Below are 21,035 nucleotides of genomic sequence, written 5' to 3' on the forward strand. Positions count from 1 at the left end.
CTGTGGCAGATTCTCTCTCAAGGAGGCTACAGGTAGGGTCAGGAAGAAGAAACCTATACAAACGTTCGCCCTCCGGTTTACAAACAGCGCAATTTGATGTCTTTTTTGCCAATGTCAGCGTTTAGTTCTGTTTTTTATTTTACCGACACTCCTCTTTTTTATTGTAATTTGTGACGCTGACACCTGAGGTGCCAGATTAATTTTCATGTCATGAAAAATTACAGATCATGCTTGTCGACTTCTAAAAAGCCCGTAGACAAATCATCTTTCACTGGCTACTCGAGGTTTTAGTAAGCGAGATGGAATTGTGCTAGGTCCTATCGAGCCGGTCAGTTTGTGTAAAGTTTCACGCTATTAAGCTATCAGTTTAATGTCACTATTGATGTTAATGTGAAATTACATCATCTGATAAGCCTTATAAATCGTGTCACCTAAAAGCTTCCTCCGCTCATTTGCCTCAATATGATCTCAGTATTTCTACCAATTTCACTTCGAGTGTGATGCAAATCAAGGTACTGGTTCCTCGAAGCGCTCATGCGGCTCTCGTCACAGATCCCATGAAACCTCCTCAGGCGGGGCTGGGAAGTAAATATATCGGTTCCTAAGTGCTAGCGGGGACGGTCTTCCTCGTGCAGGTTCTGTTGTCACGTCCTCCGCACTCCAGCACAATACTATGATTTTTCCCACGAACGCCAATTCTTCGATGATATTTGCACACAGTAAAGTAAATTTGTCTTTTCAATTAGCGGCAGGTCCTAGCGATTCAAACCGCTACCTTCACAACTTCATTTTGAGGTAAAACGCAAATCATCGAATTCTCGCGAAATGCATTGCATTCAACACAGTGTCCTGTTAGGTGTGGGACACGTCACCACGAATAAAACGGTATCTTCGAATTCCAAGATCCATCATTCATTATATTTATGAGTCGTCCGCACAAAAGAAAAAAAGCACTATTATCCACAGCCGGTTCAAGTGCTAGACATTTTCAAGGTTATGCTGCTACACGTTTTCTTCCTCATTGAGTCCTTATGCTGCAATATAAGCAAGATATCTTGCAGGACCTGTCAACATGCATCGAACATAATTAATTGTGCCTCCGGATGACCCGTCTTGTAAGAATAATAGATAATTAGCCCCGCACGCGGAAACAGCCAGGCAGGCTTCACGAACTTCTTCATCGTTGCACTCCATTCAAGGTGGCTTCTTCCAAAGCTCATGCTACATGATCATTTAACGGCTATAATTCTTATTTGAGCTATACGTTCTTAATGACAGCGGCTGCTTTCTTGGCCTTTTCAGATTTGTTTACCACCGGAATTAATTTTCGCAGTCAATGTTTTCAAAACGCACTTTTTCAAAACATTGAATTTGTAGAAATGAAGAAAAATGAAAGACATCACCGTTAATTGAACTCATCGAATTAAAGATCATTCTCCACTGAATTGAAAAGGCAACCAGGAACATAGGAAGTCAGGCTTCCGGTTTGAATCATGGGGAACTTTGCAGATGAGGTGAATGAAGTAGGACAGCTTTTGCTGGTCCAAACGCAGAAAACTTTACAACTTTTAGACGGCTGCATAAATACACAACGAAGTCGATATGACAACCGGATTCGCAGCGACAGAAAGCTGGGTGGATTGCAGGATGGCCTCCAGCATTATTATACATATTTGGGGCAGCTCAATACGCTGTATTGTAGGACTCTGGAACTCGCTAATCGCGATGCAGAGCAGCATATCAGCGAATCCAGCATCCGCGAGCTGGTTGCTGATTTCGAGGCAGCAACCGCTAGATTGGATTTCCAAACTTCTCTCGTTCCAGACCTCGAGCTTTCCCCCGCATCTATAGCATCCTTTGAGCCCCGGCCGCTCAAAATCATCCAGCGGAAAAACCGGGAACATCAACTGTCACCCACAAAACTCTCGGCAAGGCAAAGCATGATCTCGACGGGTTCTCGCCGTTTGAGTGATAGCAGCATCATAAGCTCCAAACTGCGAACAAATGCGGATCCTACTATGCTAAGGCCCCGCTCTGTAAGTCCCCAGGGGCTAGTCTCTGAAAAGACCGATATGCGTATTCTCAGGGGCGCAAAATCATGCGATACTGGCCTTAACAAACAAAGCAACCCTCATGAGAACAGATTAAGTTTCTTCCGAGATCGGCAGCGATTGTCGATCTCGTTTTTCGAAGATGATGAATACTCCTCAGACGAAGAAACAATAATATCTCCTAGCCCAGCAACGTCTCCCCTTTGTCTAGACAGCGTTTTTTCAAAGCCTGGTACGGATTCGCTACGAAACTCAACTCTCAAGAAGAGTCTTCAGGCCCGATCTCAACTTTATTCCCAGAAAATTACTGCGCCTTCGTTTTCTCGACTTCTCCCGTCGAGACAGCCCATTGTGCAGTGCGGAATCACTCCCATCGACCACATCCCTCAAATTCATGGGCGGGTTACCAACTCCAATACAAACGGATCTAGAGACTTGTTAGCCAAGTATGCGCTACCTGAACCCAAAAAAGGAAAGCTTGACGGGCGAATTGAGAATAAACATACCAATCGATTTTTCGGCTCACTAAGGGCTTTGAACAACCAAGTGCTGGTCACTTCGGAGACAGGGCTAGAGTATTCAAGCGAATATTCAACTACAAAACTCATAGGGCAGGGACGAAAGCCGGAAGTGGCTAAAAGGCCTTCACGTTCTTCGGGTAGCATATTAGTTCACGGCCCAAGCGGCTCTCGATTTATTACTCCTCCAAGTCACACAGAGCTGCATTTCAAAGTATCTCATGACGCTTTGCGGGAAGCTTTGAATACAAATTTACATAGCTAGATTAACTAGATTTTGATCAATAAGCTGCTTCACGTCTCAAAACTACCCTCATTTCGAGCACGAAACAATGGATCCGTTGAACTATTTTGTCTGGCCGCCTTAGAGCGCAATTTCACTGCCTTTTTACCAGCCGCCAGCTTTCGAGCTCGTCCCAAGTACGTAATAGACGCCCTGCTGGAGCCTGCAACTTTGTATGATGTTGCTGACTTGACCGTTTTTTGTCCTTCTTTGAACATTTCGCTTGCTTCTTTGTGATGTTTGAACCTACTGAAAATTGTGCCTGACTTCCTTTCAAATACAGGTTGTTCTGGGTCGTCACCGGTTGTAACATTCGAATCCGACCAAGTGCTTGAAAAGACTTTTATGCGACTTCGCTGCTTCAGACTGTGCAAATCCAGCTCACCATCGTCGTCTCCAGGCCGTGAAAGAATACCTGAAGAAGCCTCTTTCACCACGGTTTGGGACTCCTTGTCTCGAGATGTTAAGAACGAGAGTGTCTGTTGAACAAATGCTTGAGAAAGAGTGGTTTTCTTTTTTGAAACAATGGAATCTTGGGTAGAACGGTCACCAGCATTTTCCTTGATCTCAAGCTCATCTTCGCTTAGAAAATTCACTTTGTCATCTAAACCTTCTACGACACTTTCAAAAAAAGGTTTTGCCCTTGGATTTGTTAGCGCGGTACCATTTAAGGCGCTCGAGCTCAATTTTTGCCTGAAATCTTCTTTTCTTCTAGCATGATATTTTAAAAGCTCGTCGTCTTCTCCATCGCTTAGCTCAAGGTCAAGAGCCCCGCGACCACGTTTCCTAAACCCGCCACTTTCAATGTCATGTAGAATTTTGTTCACCATATCTTTATCCTTGTTTATATCATCCTTGATCAGCTTTTGACGAATCTCGTCGGAATTTGAATTTGAGTGTGAATAGTCATCGATCATAGCCTCAAGTTCTGAGTCGTGTTCATCTGATGCTTCTCCGTCAGCGCCTCCCACTCCGAACCATTCATCTTCAGATTCTTCGGCTTCCATTTCCATCATTTCATTAACCTTTCCGTCACGCATCTTCTTTATACGCATCGCGCGCTTTGCTTCTCTTTTCTGTTGTCTTTCCATGATTTTTTGGATTTTCATCTTTAGAAGTTCCGTGTTTGGAGAACCCACCTCAGATGTCGTGTTATTCAAGGTCTTCTCCTCAATGTTTTCCATGTCCGGTAAGAGAGTTTTTTTCAAATCCATAACTTCTGTCCTTCGGAGACTGCTGTCCATTAAAGGGTGTGGGATGTTATTTCCATAGGCGCCAAGATCAATTACGTTTTTATTTGGCCGTTGCTGAGGATCCTCGCTGTCCGATTCGGTGTCTCTTATTTGTAACTTTTTGCTTTTTCTGGAAAGCCGGATACTTTCTTCTTGTCCTTCTTCTCCTTCTTGTCCTTCTTCCTCTTCTTCTTCCTCCTCTTGTTGCCAAGCCCCCTTTCGGCGTCCTTTTAATTCTGTTCTTGGAGCCTCCGCGATATCTCTTTTGTGTTCTTCATGTGCTCCGACAATCTCCTCGTCATCATCTGAATCGGTTTCATGCATTTCAGTGCCCTCGGTGAAAACATCTTTTGGGCCATTTTTGGAACTTTCATGGATATCTTGACTCCCGTGCATGGCATCTTGTACTGAGTACGTGTCGTCAGAATCGCGGTCAATATCACTGTTATCCTGATCGGATACCTCACCTTCAAACTCGTTATTGCTAAAATCAAGATCGCTGGACGCGCTGTCACCGTTCTCGTTGGGGCTTTCCTTCTCCTTCTGCCGTTCCAATTCTCGCTGTCTAATCCTTTTATTCCTTGCCAGCTCCCTTTCCAGCAGGGATTCAACCGATTCTTTTTCATCAGCTATTGCCGCGAGATCAATGCCATTTGATGTGAGCTTCCCTTTCCGGTAGTCCATTATCTGTTCTTTATTGGCCTTTCGCAGAGTGGTAAACAGAGTTTTTAGAGATGCTGATGCTGAAGAGGTTTTGCTGCGATCTATCTTCGATTTTTGCCTCCTCTTAGAGAGACGTGCCTTCAAATCAAATACAGCCGCTTTTGAGCCCATTGAGTAAGTTTTAATTGGGGTTTCCTCATCGGAGCTCGAAGAAAGAGCAATGATTTCCTTTTCCTGAAGCTTTTGCCGCAAAACCCCCTCGTAAACTTTTAAAGAACGAAGGCCCTGTTCATTTTGTGGGTCCGATGAGCCAATTGGGGTCTTTTTTATATCTATCTCGACCTCATCTTCGTCCATCTGTGAAGTCTGCAGGGCTGTGTCACTGTCAAAGTTGGCGTTGCCCTCGTCGCTATCAGAGGAATCATCGAATCCATCTACAAAATTGCGCGATGTGAATTTGTTACCAGCGACTGCTTCTTTCTTCATAGTATGATGGTCTCTCATATTTTTATTTTCGCTTAGATTGTCTTCGCGGCTCTCAGCTTCAGCTTCATCATGCGACAGCAGTTTGCTGGCCGTCAATGCTAAGTTAGCATCAATATCTTGAACAGTAGCTTTCAAAGTATTCTCGTCGATATCCATGTTATGGCAACTTGGCGTTGGGTCTCGTTTTGTCGATTCAAAGTCGTCGTCACTACACTCAGCAGCTGATTCCATAGGCAGAATTTGAGTATCGAGGCCCGGGCTATCCTCATCCCCGGTGGTGTCAGGCTGGGGCAGGACGACTTGAGTGGCATCATTGCTAGCTGAGGTGACGCCAATAGTGTGAGACTTGAGATTTAGTCTTCTCTGTGCTTTTTGTGCGTGGTTGTCACGGGAAGATTCGACACTGTCGCGCTGTTTTGGAAAATCCTGTTCTAAGTTCTCGCCATCGTAATCAAGGATGATTTTTTGGGTTGGAGCAATCCTGTGGTCTTCTAAACCATGCTCTGGACTTTCTTGAGCATTCTCTTTATCTTTCTCATTTCCATACAACCTTTCTCTGGCACTCTTGAATACGGAGTTATTGTTGAACAGAAACCCTGTTCCACCTAATGCAAAGCTATCTTCTTGCTCAATGCTTTCCAGCCTTTTCGCCAAACCTGTTGTGAGAGGTTTCTTAATGCTCAGATGGTCAATGAGATCCATGTTGCGATGAGTTGACTTGCTGAAGCTTCAGTTCATCGAAGAGAAGGAACGCGTAAACTTGATTATTTTTTATATTTTCAAATTTGGCGTCAACTATACCTTTCTCAATATACAGACACGCACGAGACCAAAAAGCTCTCTAACACGAGTATTTCAGCTTTCTCGCAGAAAGGTGTAAAATGCTATGGTGGTGATGTTGATTCCTATTTAATCGCCAATTTGTACTTTCCAGCTCTATAATACTTACAGTTTCTTTTTTTCAAGCCTTGGACTTCTTCTTTGACTCATCCTTGGCGTCGGCCCCGCTCCTACTTCTTTTCTTTGAAGATCCCTGATACTCTGACTCCGAAGGAGCTTCGTAATCTTTGGCTCTCTCCTTTTCCTTCTCCACTTGCTTCAAAGCCTGTTCTTTCTTGCGTTCGTCTAGCTTTTTGGCATCTTTCTCTTTTTTGCTCAAGAAATACTCACCGCTCTCAATTTGCAAGTCAACCTTTCTAGGCAGCTGCGCAGGTGGGAAGGGGGTGTAAACCTTGGTTTCTTTGACTTTGACGTTCTTAGGCTTTTTACGAGCGACATTTCTTTTCTTAAACATGGGCAGAAACCGCGACCAGTCCTCCTCCGCCAAATCGGGGCGTTTGGCGAGCTCTCTCTTAATCATGAGTTCTTTGATATGGTAGATTGGATGCACATTTTTCATGCAGTCTTCGACTACTCGACGCACTTCTTTCAAGCCCTTGAAAGGGCCCATCGCGCTTACCGTGTTACCTTGGACAAGCACATAGCATTTGGTGAGTAGTTCAAGCGCCTTCAAAGTGTTACCATTTGGTCCCACCAGACGTTGCCTTCTTTTAACAAAACGCTCTTTATTGCTTACGAAATTGCCGATCTTAATCACGTCGCAGGCCATGTCATCCTGCAAAATCTTGACAGCCTGAGGAAACGGCACCGAACGAGCGAGAAGCTTTATGAGATCTCTGGCCTTAAGTATGACTGCTGGATCAAATGTTTTTCTCGTTGTTTTCACCGTCATCGAGCCTTCCACCAAATCCAATACGCACGATACATGGAATTTGTCTAATGCGCGGGTGACGTCGTTCCATACTGACCTTAGGTAAACTTCTCTGTATTTTGGAAAAAGAGTCATAAAGCTGGACTCCTCTGAAAATGGTAAACCGGAAGCATTGTCTTCCGGAAGAAATTCAGCAATCGTCCATTTGTCGATGTCAGGCGTGTCCCAAGGTTTATCTTTGTTGTGAGTGGAGGGCATCGTGAAACTTTTGAATCGTTTGATTCTAACTTTACCGCCTGCAGTGGGTCGAGAATAAGACGAACCTTGTGAATTAATAGTAGCACTACAGTGATGTTACGATAAACTTTGAAAAGCGCCTTCACAAATCGACCATCTCTGCGATGAGATGCGATGAGATGAGATGAGCACACTCGTAAAAATTTTCCTCAAATTTCAATATCACATGACTACTTTTTTTTTGTTTTAATTTGAATTTATTTTATTTTATTTATCTTTTTTTCATCAAAAATGCTCTTAATTGACATTTTTCAATATTCGAATGGTTGTGTATGCGATGAGATGAGCTTCTCATCAAGAGTTCCAGTTACAACAACTGCTGAAGCTTTAGAGTGCTTAAACCGCATGAATCATCGAGTTGTGCCTCCGACATCCACTACATCGATAGACTATTGAGGTGCACTGTCAAGTTATGAAGGGGAAAGTCTCTGGCAAAAAAAGCGCTAAGCTGAATTCTAAAAACGTCTCGAAAGGTGGTATTAAAAAGCAGCAACGAATCAAAACCAAGCTGAGAATCGAACAAGTGAACAAAGAGTCGTTCCTACTCTCTGAGCTCAACGAGAGAGAAACCAAGAAAAATGTTAAGCCCTGCCCTGAAGCTCTAAAAGTCAAGAAATTGTTGAAAGATCAGCAGAGAGACAAAAATACGCAGGAGGCATTTCAGCAAGAAAAGAAAAATACCGACGACCATATGCTGCGGCAACTCGAACAAATCTCGGGGTTTTCTCTCTGAAACCCTTTACGATGCGTGATGCAGGGGGTAGAGTGAACGTTGCTCGAGTTCAATGAAAAACGCAAAAGCTGTTTTGCCCTCTCCTTCCGCTATCTTGCTCGACTAAACTTAGCTCCCAGGTTCCTGACAGAGCCGTGCCGTGATATACTCTTAGCTAGGTGAGAAGGCCCCCCCTCGCTGCTGCAGTTTTCGCCATGAGGCTTCCCCATATAAAAATCTGGGACAACCGCCCTTGCTTATTGCGTTAACTAGACATGACTGATAGAGTATGTTACATTTTTGCAAATACGTAAAGAATGTATATTGATGGATCATTTGATGGTCGCCTATGCTGTTGGCTGCCATGCTTTTGCGATAGAAAATGTCTACGCTTTCACAGTTCTCAAACCGGCAGAAGAACGGAAAATCGCGTCACCCTCAGCGTAGCCCCGACCGAGCCCGAATCCAATGCCGATCCACACTGGAAATGCACGACGTCTGAAAAATAACACAGAGGCCACTACACCGGCACCTAATCCAAGACCGGATTTGACCACCAAATTCGAAAGGACAACATCCCACTTATCATTAAGTAGCGATCTGCTAGCTGGTGATACTTTCACTTGCTCGGACATGGTGATATGCTGGGTATATTCAAGATCTTAGCGTCGAGCTGACACTTACGTACTGGTTCAATCTGCCTGTTACACCTGTAGGCGAGGCCAAAATTTTCCAATTTGTATATCACTTTCGAATACCGGGTAATGCAAGAAACTTTAGGTCATAATGATTGGCCATAATCAAAGCGCTGGCTAGGAACTAAGACGAATGTGTGTCTTGGCAGCACTTGAAAGCTCAGTGCTAAGACGCCGTGGCGCAAATATCTATTGTTCCGCTATTCATTCAACGTACTTATTTTGAATGTCTTTATTAACTTAAGTCGGTTTTTGTCAACCATCAGCACTGCCCTAACAACTCTGCAAGCCAGAGCTGTTTGTCCCTCATCTGTGTGTAGGCAAAACTTTAGAAGAGTAATCGCTTAAACTTTCATGTCTTCTGTGATAAAGTCGCGATGCAGTATGCAATCCGAATAGACACGCTTCTTGGAAATTGAAGCAATCGCCCTTTTCAGCCCTCTTGACGTTCTTGAATGCGTTGTGCTGATTGCGACGACTTAATATCTCGCGAGTTTCACAACACTGTGTAACAATCTTGAAGTCTCTAGAAGGAGGTTTCTCTTTAGGACGGAGAGGCAGCAAGGAAAAGGAACTTCAAGATTGTGAAAAATCCGGAAATTCTGTCTAGGAACTTTTTCCATCTTTCGCTAACGCCGAGCTTAAAAACATCAACCATTACCACGAGCAGATAGGCAGACGTCTGCAGTAACTCTATCACTGCAATTCGAAGTTTCTTGTCTATTTCGTCGATCTTGTTAGAAATCTTTTCGAGCAATATTTTCCTGACCGAGTTAGGAGCACCTCTTCTAAACTTCAGTTCCTCTGTTCTTAGTTTTGATCTTGACGCTGCAAGTCGAACAATCTCGCTCAGACTCTTACGAGACGATAAAATCAATGACACCAACCACAATTTGGAGTATAGACCCGTCTTGTTGAGCCGCTGGTAGATCTTGCTCTGCTCTCCAATGAAGCCGAAACTCTTCAATAGGTGTAAATCGTCGAATAGACCAGCGAGAAACTCAAGCCCTGTAATCAAGGTACCTTCAACGTCGCGATACCTTTTCTCCGAATCCGATGCGTCGACAACATCGAATAACTTGCTTATTCGGAAAATTTGAGACAAAGCATTGTATTCTGCATCATCTGTGCTCATTCGTACCGTCTGTTTTCACGCATTTAGTCTCTTAAACGGTTTTAGGACAGAGCTCTTCGACATCAATGTCCTTAAATCAAGAAAATCTCATGAATCTTCAGATGTCATGTGATCAGTATCAAAAGATCCTTTACTAACACTTCGAGCTTTGCAACGCTCTTGCCTCAATGTCATCATCTGCTAACCAAAACGAACCGTGTTCTTCGTCGTCCGTCAAAGGAGGATCTTTTTCGAAATTAGCATAGGAAAAACCCTTGCATTCATTTCCCTCGTTGAAACCGTTGTGCTCTGTGTAACTTTTAGAGCACTGATAAAAATAGCGTCCTCTTTTAGCAGGGTCCTTAAACATTCTGCGTAAATCCATGGGAGAGCCGCATAGTCTGCAAAAGATGGGATCCTTGATGAGATAATTTCTGTAGGTAATGTTTATTCTCCTAGCGCCAGCGGTCGGATGTAGGTCCTCCGTAGGAATTCTATACTTTTTCGGCAGAAGAGGGACGCAGTGTTTGTACTCTTCCTGAAAGCCAGCGTGCATTATTACCAACGAGTTGTGTTGCGGCTTAATGGAAAAGATTTGGGAGTCCGAAGGATACACCTTGCGGACCCTGAAGTCGCGCGAAAACCCTAGTGACAGAGACGCTATGATCGGGTGAGGGCCGATGTTAGTCATGCGGTCTGAATGCCAATCTAAATTGCTGTCCTTCTCGTATTTGTTGGAAAACGCGGCCTGGGCCTCCCATTGGCCGGATTTGGCTTGGAAAGGAAGTCCGATTCTCTGTGAGAGCGCATTATTGACTACGTCCTCGATGAGAACCTGAGCCAGCATCATTTCGTTGCTGTACACGCCGTAGTCGGTCACCTCTCTTCCGTTGTAGTAAAACACATCTGACGGTTTCGCTGGCATGAACATGCGAGACTGATGGTTCGAGGTACACTTGTTACCGAAAAGGTAGAATTCTGAAGCCTTGTAGTGCGCATCGTTCAAAGTCTGGTGCAGCAATTTTTCAGCAAGATCCTCCGGCAGCACATTGGTGTGGTACGTGCAATATTTCAAGGACGCTTCTATCTCGCTTTTAGCGTAAAGCGTAATAGGTTTCGACGAATGCGTTGTACGGACCGCACTGTGGGGCGCTTTTATGAAACGCGACAGCGTCTGTTGTGGTTTGAAACGTTTAATGGAACGTTGCGTTTCTTCTCCAGACCCCAGTAAAGTCCTGGTCCGTTTCAAGGAGCCGTCGCAGCTCACTAGCACGTCCAAGAGCCCTGCAGGATCGTAGTCTGGGAACATGCGACGTAATTCTACTAACTTTTCATCCGTCGTTCGATCCATCGTGATGTTTCATTCTATAATACTACAAAATCACAAAAGTGAATATTACTATTGGCCATTCTTCGAAGCGTCTCTTACGCTCTCTAGCCTGAGTCCTCAACTGGTGTAAACTGTTGATTCTCAACCACGGTTTAGTAGTGTGCGTCTAGCGTAATTAACTATATAGGTTCTCTCTATTAGTAAAATCAAATTTCTGCGACATTATGATTTTCGTCCACGATGATATTTCTTAAGGGCACGCACTTACAAAGAAACGGGTGAGACGAAAATTCCTTGCTTGCACAAACCACCTTTTCAAAGATGTCAAACAAGACAAAACGTTGTTAGAAGACGGATAAAACAGTTCAACGATTTGGCAAACGTCCAATGTTCATAAGCAGAAATTGAATGCGAAGTTTGGCGCGACGTTGAGTATGGATTCTCGGCGCGATGAGGTTTCCGAGAAGCAGAAGAGCCGGATCTTACAAACGAAAGATGGTTGCGAAGTACATATTGATTAAGCTTGGCTAGTGCTTGCGACTACTACTGGATGGTAGATTGCTACTCACCAGGAAGGTGCATTGCTGGCGATGATATCTCTACGTTTGTGGTGGCACACGACTGGACATGCGGGAGTTTTTGTTTCGCATCAGATATCGATGCAAAAGCGGTTTGTGAATGTCAAGGTGGCAAAACGCACGTCAGAGCCAGTAGTTCTCCCCGTCTACAAAATCCTCTTTTACAGACTCACACTTCGTGTGTTTTTCTGTTGTCATCTGGGCCATTTTCACTCGCCATCGCTTAGGGCGGTGGTGGTGCCATCCGCTTCTTCTGCTATAACGAGCGCCCCACCATAGTGGAGACCCAAGAGGAAGAAAAAAAAGAATAACAATGATCAAGGTCACGGGATCTCCAACGGGCCTCCAAGGTCGCGTGACTTGTTAATGTCCACGTGGATGTCACGTGCGCCTGTTTCCACCTCTCAGTCCTCATTATGGGGTCCACCACCAAGCCCCTCTGGCGACACCTTGGGATCGTGCTTTTGACTCCATACCGGTCTCTTTCTGTTCGTCTCGTCGCACTGTGTACTGCAGTGCTAGTCTCGTGTGTATAGCTCCCGTAGTTGGCGTGGCAGACTCACTTTAATGTGTTTGTGCCCGCCTCCCAGTTTCTTGTGGTCTTGTTGGCTTCTATTTGCCACCCTGCTGTTCCCGAAAAGGGCCGTTACCCTGTCAGAAACGTGATCTGCAGCCAATAAGAGGTCTGTATTCCGCGGTCATTTTCTTTGCGAAAAAAACATATTTGTAGTATCCGTTTTTCATCGTCTTACTCACCACTTTTCTTCCAATTCTGAAAGATTTTAAAAAAAAAAAATTAGGAAAAAACCCAATCCTTGTGTCATTCTTGACGACAATCCGGAGATCCCCGAAAAATTTATAAAATTTTTTCTCGCTTTCCGGTTACCCTGAGTTTGTCGCATCACCTGCTGCTACTTGTTTGAATTTACTCGGCGGCTAATTGCACTACTACTGTCTTCTTGCAACGCACTTGTGGCCAACACAGCTAGAGAAGTAAGACAAGGGTTTGTTGTTTCGCGTTTTTAGGTTCCTGCAATATTTTGTGTGTGCCACGCATCAACCCTTATATTTGTGTCCTACTTCTCCCCAGTTTGACGCCTTAACTGCGCAGTTCAAACCCCAACGGAATTGACATGGAGTTTCACACCAAGCGGTCGCGTGCCGCTTTAGGATCGGCCCCAGAGCCTTTGCCACCCAAGCGCAGGGCCTTGAATGTTGTGCCGTCCTCACCACCTTCCGTCTCGTCGCGTGGCATGGCCCATGTTCCACGCACGTCGATCCGTGCCGCCAAAAACGACAGCTCCTCTCGGAGATTATCGGCGACATCCAGCGACGAGTCCGATGTATCAGAGCGTACGGGTTCCTACCGCATGAGTTTCTCAAGAAAACCTGCAGTGCACTTCAAGGCTTCTCCTCGTGTAGATCCAATTCTTTTCGAAGCCGTATCTCGGTACTCGGATTCTGAAAACGAACCAGACGGCAACACTGCATGTCTGGTACCGAAGGCTACCCCTGTAAGCAACGTGCAACACGAACTGGGGCTGCCTCAAGAAATAGCTGCACCGCAATCCAATCCATCAGAAGACTACCAGCAGGCCCTCGAAAATGCATGTGCGCTCGAAAAGCGCAAATCTCCCTCTAGACATGCGTCGTTTTCGTCCATCATTCGCAAGCAGACCATTCCACATTCAGATTTAGAAGCTCAAGAAAGATGTTTCGACTATTTGCTGCAATCCATCGACGAGGTGTGGGCGCGCTACTGCAATGAAACCTCGACAGCGGAAGCCAAAGTCTACGACAGTATGTGCAAACCACGACACGTATGCTCGCCAGAGTTTTCTACACCCTCTGCAGAAGATTTCAGTGTAGCGCATACGTCCAACCCTGGCTCTCCACAATACAAACGCAGTTTTTCCTTCACCTCTGTCAACCGAAATGGCCTCTCTTACTCCGACGATGACAGCGATGACACAAGCGGCTACAAATCCGAGGTGACGAATCCAACCGAATATGAGACTGATTGCGATTACCGCAAAATATCCAAGCTTCCAGATTCGGTTCGGCTGCAGTCGCTCAAAGACCGTCTTTGTAGAGCGAAAAACGATTTAGAAGCATTGCATGGCTCCAGTTGTTACGAAGAATGCGCTAGATTTTGGAGAAGATGGGATATGATAAAATATGGGGCTGTGGAGATGATGGAAGAAGATGACGAAGACGAAGTAATCGAATCCGTGATTGACGAATTGGAAAGAGGTCGCTGTTTCACCAGTTAAGCGGCCAGAGGTTCTTTTATTCTGGTCTTCTGACCTTCTTTTCGCAGAAGAGACAGAAAGACTTCCGAGCGCGCTTACTGGTTGAGCGTGCACGCGCATTACGATATTGATATTAAATGGAATTACGGTGTTATTGTTTTAAGCATGTAAATTAGAAGTGTAACTTTTACGACTCAATGAATTTAAAAAATATGACGTTCGCACGTATAAATGTATGCGGATCGTTTGTTGGGGTTGAGCTTTGGGTTCCTCCGAAGCTGTAGCCTAGTCTTGAGATTACAGCTGAAACTATGATTATAGATTGCTGCCCGCACTGCTTTGAACAGTTATAATCGGAATGACGAAAAAAGCTACCATTTCATACTGTTTGGGACAACTGAGTGACATGTTTACAGAACCAATTAGTCTCTACAGGAATTAATTTAGTCAGGCCCTGCGTAACTTCCAGTATATTGATTGAATAGAAACAAATGAAACCGAAACATGAAATATCGTAATATGAGACATTGTCATCTATGAAACATAAAATCCTCGTCTTATCCGTACCTTTATCATTTTTAGAATGGTCGCCTTTACCAACGAGACTTTAACTGACACTTAGTGTGTCATCGGCAGCTCCCTGGTTTACAACGAACCAGGAAGTAGGTTTTTAAAGCAGTAAAAGTTCTGTGAGAAGCTGACTCAATTTCAGTCTTCCCACAACATAATTGGTGTCAGTCATTTCTAAAGAATTAACTATCACCGTGTATTATTTAGCTATTCATCAAGATCATTAAGTTTCCTGAGGCAGATAGGAGATAAGATAGACATTTTTGATTTCAATGTGTCACTTTTCCAAAATGTCATTGAAATCCTCATCTTCAAACTAATTGAGTATTCGCACTGTTTGTAACAAGCTTCTTACAGATTCAAAACGCGTATTTGATGCTGAAAAGATGTGCCGGTTCTGTAATGGGTAATTCCGTATCGATGGATTGTAGAGGTGCCGTAGCATTTGTTACATAATGAAACTAAACTTATGTTTCAAATCCTAAAATCCATACAACTTGTGGCACATAAAAACTGAGCGCTTCGCTCAGCAATGCAGAAACATTTGATGATTCGCTGATCAACCTGAAATGCACTCAACTCATATCTCAATCAAGAGCGCCAACGAAAACTCGAAAAAAAGAAGAGGCAATCCACTCAAACCCGCGGCCCAAGTTCATAGTAACGACCATACTGAGCACTATGTGCACACCAGCCTTCCGCCTCAGAAATTCGTCAAAAACTCTCAGAATCAAGTTGAGGGATACCCCAACCTTCAGAAGCTATTTCGCTTGAAGGAAAAGCACGTTGCCCGACATGCCACGAAGCCGTATGGATGTAGGGTTAACATAGACGAAATGAGTTCCACCTTGAATAATTGGATTCATTCGGACAAACTAGTGTTTGAAGTCGTTATGATAGGGTGTCTCACAGATAATCAGTTTATATACCCGCTATTGACTTCTCTTCCAATAGATAGGCTGATATCGAAACCAGGTTTTCTATTTATCTGGGGAAGCGCTCAGAAAATTAACGAGCTAACCAGGCTCTTGCAGAATGATGGATGGGCAAAGAAATTTAGAAAAAGCGAAGAACTGGTCTTTATTCCAGTAGACAAAAATTCCCCTTTCTACCCTGGTCTCGATGACAATGATGAGGCTCTTTTTGAAAAAATGCAATGGCATTGTTGGATGTGCATAACAGGGACTGTTCGCAGGGCTACTGATGGCCATTTGATACATTGTAACGTGGATACGGATTTGAACATCGAATCAGAGAACTTGCAAAATAGCGCTATCCCAGCTCATCTTTATAGGATTGCCGAAAATTTCTCAACTGCAACGAGAAGGCTCCACATCATACCTGCAAGGACAGGCACCGAAACTCCTGTTAGAATGAGGCCGGGATGGGTGATAATGAGCCCCGATGTCATATTGGATAACTTTGACAGCGTCGCTTATCAGGCAGAAATAGAGAGGCTCGGCACACATCTTCCCCCGCGTAGTGAGATCGAGGCTCTCAGACCAAAGAGTCCAACTCAGAGAAGGGGTCCTTGACCAGCCATCTTTCTTTTGTTTTGCATGAATCAAAATCTGTTAAACAGTTCCGTTTTCAGGTACGTCTATTTACCAATATAGTGTCTGGAAATGCATATCGCAATGTGCTAAAGAAGCTTATGATTTTTGATCATTTGAACCACTTGCTGACACCCTCCTTCACCGGAGTCAACAAACCCTTTTGGTGAGGGACGTATTCAATACGATGGTAAGAGTTGATGTTTTTTCTCAACACGATTTGGAAACAAGTAGCCGATCCCTGTCTTGAGATAATGGTAGACGTGGCAAGAAAGTATTCCCAGATTCTAAACCACTTGATACCATATTTGTTAATGACCAAGTCCTTATTACCCATCCAGTTTCTGTACCATCTCCACAAGGTTGCAGAGTAGTGGACACCAATGTTGTCGATCGAAACCACCTCGTATCCAGATCCTTCTAACTTGGCAACGACAAAGTCCAAAGGTGTAGAAGCATCAGCACCAGGGAAGATATACTTGTTCATGAAAAGACCCCAAATGAGATCTTCGTACTGCCAGGATTTTCTCAATCCGGCAATTTGCAAAAAAAAGAGACCATCATCTTCCAACATGTTATAAACTTGCGTGAGGAAAGAACCGAATTTTCTAATTCCAACGTGTTCAGCCATCTCCAAACAGGTAATCTTATCATACTTCTTGCCTTCAGGGGTAGCCAAAGGAGTATCTCTGTAGTCGGCACAAACAATGCGAGATTGAGATTGTGGAATTCCTTGAAGTTCTAGCTTACCGTTGCCCCACTTGGTTTGGTTTCTTCCCAGAGTTATACCCGTAACTTTAGCATTGTAGACTTTAGAAGCATATGTAGCTAAAGTGCCCCAGCCACATCCTAGATCTAGCAGATATTCTCCTGGCTGTAGGTCAATTTTGTCACACACAATTTTCACTTTATTGTCCTGCAGTTGTTCCAAAGTCTCTTCGGTAGTGATGTCAGACACCACACCGCTAGTATAAACCATTCTCGAGCCCAAAAACCATGCGTAAAAATCATCGCCTCGGTCATAGTGGTCTCTGACCTGTTCTTCATCCTGCGACCTAGTGTGTAAAATTACCTCAGGGATCATGCCCAACAAAAAGAATCTGAATAGTGACAAGGTGAAGGAAAATTGAGCCCAGTCGTGTCTGTATTCCAAGATTTCGAGGGCGTCCCCGTTGAAGGATACTTTGTTGGCAAAGTACAATTCGTGGAAAGTCTCCATTGGAATTTTCTTACCATGGTATTTTTTAGCCAGCTTTTCGTCGTGGAATGTCAGGTAGTGCTCAATTGGCTTTCCCGGGAATTGGGCCTTCTCATTCAAACGAGGCGAATAAGTGGATGCGAGTGTCCAGTAGGCCATGAGGATTGGCAAAACGAACAACAGGAAAAAGAAAATGAACGTTTTGATTCCACCACCTAGTTTTCTGGTAACATAGAATGGGATACCAGTCGTAAGTGCAAGAACGATCAAATTGGAAAAATGTTTTGAGCCCGGACCGTCAGCTGGCAAAGGTGCATTCTTGATAGCAGGTGAATCAGATGTCCTCACACCGTATTTGGTGTTGGAAGGCTCCGGCTTTGAGGCAGCAGGTGTGTCGATGAACTCAACACCTTCAAATGGAAAGGAGGTCATGTTGAATGGGTTCGATTGGGAGATCGAATCCTATTTCAGCGCAGTTGAGTGGAACGAGCAGATGGTACGAGTGCGCTTGAAAAAGGGCTTTGCACAACAGGATCTCGAAAAAATATATGTGTTTTTTCGCATCTCGAGAGGATCATTATTTCATAAAAAGTCGTTGTTTGTAGATTCGTAGAATAGTTGTGATATCGACTAACTATACTGCCGAACAAGAGAGACAGATCAATGAAAGCGATTCCGATGGATGCACACGCAGATAGTTAGGCATTTTTTGTGGTGAAACGATCTGTATAATTTGATATTAGTCCCATTGGAAATTCTCTCAATTTCTTAATTGAGTGTCTTGCAACGCAAGCTCGGGAATTCAAGCGCAGTTGTGTGTGATTCCCACATAACGATGGATGATAACAACGTGCACGGGAGTCGGACACCAGTGATTATTCGTTCAGTGAGTTTCCTATCCTGTTTTAGTGTCCATGACGACAGCATAAAGGGTTTTTCCTGTGAATCTCAGCTTCTTTTTTATTTTCTTTTGAACCTCGCCCAGTAACAATTCTTGAGGGCCCAGCGGCAGATATTCACTCAAAGGCTCCATATTGGCAAAGACATTATTCTCGGGGGAAGTAAGATATCGACAAACAGCTGTTGTTCAGCGCTGTCACCGGAATCGATCACTTTTATTTTACCTGTCAAATTGGCAAATGCCAGAGCTCGAAAAATTTTAGCCGATGCGATGAGATGAGATGAGATGAGGGCATCTCTCTAACCTTCGCTACTTTGACGGACAGCAACAGTATCCACGTAAAGCAGCTCTTAGATAGACAGTGACCATGGGTAAAACACAGAAGAAGAATAGTAAAGGTCGTTTGGATAAGTACTATTTCCTGGCCAAAGAGAAAGGTTACCGTGCTCGTTCGTCATTCAAAATCATCCAAATAAATGAAAAGTTTGGTCACTTCCTGGAGAAGTCGAAGGTCGTAATCGATCTGTGTGCGGCACCAGGGTCTTGGTGTCAAGTAGCCTCCAAACTTTGTCCGGTAAATTCCCTTATCATTGGTGTCGATATTGTACCGATGAAATCGATGCCCAATGTGATAACTTTTCAAAGTGACATTACAACAGAAGATTGCCGCTCTAAGCTGAGAGGATATATGAAGACTTGGAAGGCTGATACCGTCATGCACGATGGTGCACCAAACGTTGGTTTAGGCTGGATCCAAGATGCCTACACACAGTCACATTTAACGCTACAAGCATTAAAGTTGGCCGTGGAAAATCTTGTGGTGGGTGGAACTTTTGTTACCAAGATTTTCAGGTCTAAGGACTACAATAAACTGATCTGGGTTTTCGGTCAGCTTTTTGACAAGGTTGAGGCAACTAAGCCCCCAGCTTCGAGAAATGTCTCCGCTGAAATTTTTGTTGTGTGCAAAGGTTTCAAAGCTCCAAAAAAGTTAGACGCAAGAATACTGGATCCCAAAGAGGTTTTTGAAGAGCTGCCCGATGGTCCCCAGAACAATGAGGCTAAGGTTTTCAATCCTGAGAAGAAGGTTAGAAAGAGAGAGGGTTACGAAGAGGGTGACTATCTCCTTTACCACACGAAGCCTATTATGGATTTTGTCAAGACTGAAGAGCCAATCGACATGTTAGGATCCTTAAACAAGTTCACTGTGGATGCAGAAGACCATGAGTGGAAAATTCTGAAAAAATTGAAGCAGACGACGTCTGAGTTTATGGCTTGCATAGAGGATCTCAAAGTTCTGGGTAAAAAAGACTTCAAAATGTTACTGAAGTGGAGAAAAGCTGCCAGAGACATCTTAGGTGTGGATAAGGAGGAAGAACCAACAACGGAGGCTGTACCGTTGACTGAAGAAGAGCAAATCCAGAAGGAACTGCAAAGTCTGCAGGAAAAGCAAAGGCTGAATCAAAGGCGTGAAAAGAGAAAGAAGAATGAGATGAAGCAGAAGGAATTAACAAGAATGCAAATGAACATGTTGACGCCCGCCGATATTGGTATCGAATCAGCGGACATAGGACGAGATGCCATATTCAACTTGAAGAGTGCTGAGAAAACCGGTATCCTCGATAAACTAGCTAAAGGTAAGAGGAGAATGATTTTCAACCAGGATGAGCAATCAAACAATGACGATATTCATATTGCAGACGACGCACCTCTTGGAGAACGTGACGACCTTGCTGAAGCCGACGAATTAGAGGCACAGTTGAACTTCATGTATCAAAACTACAAAGAGAAGAGGGCCGAAAGAGACGCGAACTTCAAAGCCAAACAAGCCCGTGGCGGAGACACGGACGGTGAATGGACCGGATTCAGCGAGAAAAACAATGGCTCCGACGCTGAAGATAAGAAAGACCATGTAAGTGAGGATGAAAATTCAGAACTTTCCGATTCAGATGACGATGAAGCCATTAATAGGTTGATCGCTAATATCAAAGCTCCAAAGCATGCATTGAGCTCCAAAGCCAGAAACCTATTCGATCAATCCATTTTTCAAGGTGTTGAAGCCGACCTTCCAACGAAGCCGGAAGTTCCTGTCGTAGGTGATGCTGACAACGACCCAGCTCTCAAAGAAAGCGAAGAAGAAAGTGAAGATGACGATGCCGGTGCCAATGACGATGGGTTCGAGCTCGTTAGCAGAGAAGACGAAGAGGATCAGAGCATGGATTCGGACTATGATTCCGATAACGAGAAGAAGGAAGCAGAGAAAGGAAAACATTCAGAGGAAATTGACATTGCGACTGTCGAGGCTATGACGTTAGCTCATCAGCTGGCCTTGGGACAAAGAACTAAACATGATTTGGTCGACGAAGGATTCAATAGATACGCATTCCGTGACAACGAAGGTCTGCCCGATTGGTTCTTGGAAGATGAAAAAAGTCACTCCAAAATCAACAAACCTATAACAAAGGAAGCCGCTCTTGCCACCAAGGAGAAGATGAAAGCTCTTAATGCAAGACCAATCAAGAAGGTTGCCGAAGCCCAGGCTAGAAAGAAGATGCGCGCTGTTGCTCGCCTAGAAAAGATAAAGAAAAAGGCAGGTATCATCAACGATGACGCTGACAAGTCAGAACGTGATAAGGCGGATGAGATTGCAAAGCTGATGAAAAAGGTCAGTAAGAAACAGGTGCGGAAACCTAAGGTGACACTTGTCGTGGCTACTGGTAAAAACAGAGGGTTGTCAGGCAGACCTAAGGGTGTGAAGGGTAAATATAAGATGGTCGACGGTGTGATGAAGAACGAACAGAGAGCCTTGAAGCGTATCGCGAAGAAACATCACAAAAAATAGTGACACATTAATGCTCGAAATAAATAGTTGCAACTTGAGGTCGAATTTGGTT

General features: G+C 44.2%; 11 protein-coding genes and 1 pseudogene across 12 annotated transcripts; 6 read left to right on the forward strand and 6 right to left on the reverse strand.

Moving 5' to 3' along the window:
* Nucleotide 1: 1 nt before the first annotated feature.
* On the forward strand, nucleotides 2-97 carry LALA0_S11e00100g (annotated as a pseudogene). Its single transcript has one exon. A coding segment is annotated over exon 1 (96 nt).
* Nucleotides 98-1,493: 1,396 nt separating this feature from the next.
* VAC17 (LALA0S11e00122g1_1) lies at nucleotides 1,494-2,834 on the forward strand (the record flags this gene model as incomplete). The annotated part of the gene is made up of 1 exon (XM_022775082.1): nucleotides 1,494-2,834. The coding sequence occupies one exon, from the start codon at nucleotides 1,494-1,496 to the stop codon at nucleotides 2,832-2,834; it is 1,341 nt and encodes a 446-aa protein (XP_022630469.1).
* A 29-nt stretch (nucleotides 2,835-2,863) lies between these two features.
* Nucleotides 2,864-5,935, reverse strand: MRC1 (LALA0S11e00144g1_1; the record flags this gene model as incomplete). Its single annotated transcript, XM_022775083.1, has 1 exon — nucleotides 2,864-5,935. One exon carries the CDS (start codon nucleotides 5,933-5,935, stop codon nucleotides 2,864-2,866), a length of 3,072 nt encoding a protein of 1,023 aa, XP_022630470.1.
* A 259-nt stretch (nucleotides 5,936-6,194) lies between these two features.
* KRR1 (LALA0S11e00166g1_1) lies at nucleotides 6,195-7,202 on the reverse strand (the record flags this gene model as incomplete). Its single annotated transcript, XM_022775084.1, has 1 exon — nucleotides 6,195-7,202. One exon carries the CDS (start codon nucleotides 7,200-7,202, stop codon nucleotides 6,195-6,197), a length of 1,008 nt encoding a protein of 335 aa, XP_022630471.1.
* Nucleotides 7,203-7,653: 451 nt separating this feature from the next.
* Nucleotides 7,654-7,974, forward strand: ADF1 (LALA0S11e00188g1_1; the record flags this gene model as incomplete). The annotated part of the gene is made up of 1 exon (XM_022775085.1): nucleotides 7,654-7,974. One exon carries the CDS (start codon nucleotides 7,654-7,656, stop codon nucleotides 7,972-7,974), a length of 321 nt encoding a protein of 106 aa, XP_022630472.1.
* A 365-nt stretch (nucleotides 7,975-8,339) lies between these two features.
* Nucleotides 8,340-8,588, reverse strand: MIC10 (LALA0S11e00210g1_1; the record flags this gene model as incomplete). Its single annotated transcript, XM_022775086.1, has 1 exon — nucleotides 8,340-8,588. One exon carries the CDS (start codon nucleotides 8,586-8,588, stop codon nucleotides 8,340-8,342), a length of 249 nt encoding a protein of 82 aa, XP_022630473.1.
* A 604-nt stretch (nucleotides 8,589-9,192) lies between these two features.
* On the reverse strand, nucleotides 9,193-9,783 carry LALA0_S11e00232g (LALA0S11e00232g1_1; the record flags this gene model as incomplete). The annotated part of the gene is made up of 1 exon (XM_022775087.1): nucleotides 9,193-9,783. The coding sequence occupies one exon, from the start codon at nucleotides 9,781-9,783 to the stop codon at nucleotides 9,193-9,195; it is 591 nt and encodes a 196-aa protein (XP_022630474.1).
* A 133-nt stretch (nucleotides 9,784-9,916) lies between these two features.
* Nucleotides 9,917-11,113, reverse strand: LALA0_S11e00254g (LALA0S11e00254g1_1; the record flags this gene model as incomplete). The annotated part of the gene is made up of 1 exon (XM_022775089.1): nucleotides 9,917-11,113. One exon carries the CDS (start codon nucleotides 11,111-11,113, stop codon nucleotides 9,917-9,919), a length of 1,197 nt encoding a protein of 398 aa, XP_022630475.1.
* Nucleotides 11,114-12,803: 1,690 nt separating this feature from the next.
* On the forward strand, nucleotides 12,804-13,943 carry LALA0_S11e00276g (LALA0S11e00276g1_1; the record flags this gene model as incomplete). Its single annotated transcript, XM_022775090.1, has 1 exon — nucleotides 12,804-13,943. One exon carries the CDS (start codon nucleotides 12,804-12,806, stop codon nucleotides 13,941-13,943), a length of 1,140 nt encoding a protein of 379 aa, XP_022630476.1.
* Nucleotides 13,944-15,061: 1,118 nt separating this feature from the next.
* Nucleotides 15,062-16,027, forward strand: KAR4 (LALA0S11e00298g1_1; the record flags this gene model as incomplete). The annotated part of the gene is made up of 1 exon (XM_022775091.1): nucleotides 15,062-16,027. The coding sequence occupies one exon, from the start codon at nucleotides 15,062-15,064 to the stop codon at nucleotides 16,025-16,027; it is 966 nt and encodes a 321-aa protein (XP_022630477.1).
* A 130-nt stretch (nucleotides 16,028-16,157) lies between these two features.
* On the reverse strand, nucleotides 16,158-17,675 carry LALA0_S11e00320g (LALA0S11e00320g1_1; the record flags this gene model as incomplete). The annotated part of the gene is made up of 1 exon (XM_022775092.1): nucleotides 16,158-17,675. The coding sequence occupies one exon, from the start codon at nucleotides 17,673-17,675 to the stop codon at nucleotides 16,158-16,160; it is 1,518 nt and encodes a 505-aa protein (XP_022630478.1).
* An 836-nt stretch (nucleotides 17,676-18,511) lies between these two features.
* On the forward strand, nucleotides 18,512-20,983 carry SPB1 (LALA0S11e00342g1_1; the record flags this gene model as incomplete). The annotated part of the gene is made up of 1 exon (XM_022775093.1): nucleotides 18,512-20,983. One exon carries the CDS (start codon nucleotides 18,512-18,514, stop codon nucleotides 20,981-20,983), a length of 2,472 nt encoding a protein of 823 aa, XP_022630479.1.
* Between the last annotated feature and the right edge of the window lie 52 nt (nucleotides 20,984-21,035).

This window comes from Lachancea lanzarotensis, scaffold LALA0S11, assembly GCF_000938715.1.
Source record: "Lachancea lanzarotensis genome assembly LALA0, scaffold LALA0S11, whole genome shotgun sequence".
Classification (NCBI taxonomy): domain Eukaryota; kingdom Fungi; phylum Ascomycota; class Saccharomycetes; order Saccharomycetales; family Saccharomycetaceae; genus Lachancea; species Lachancea lanzarotensis.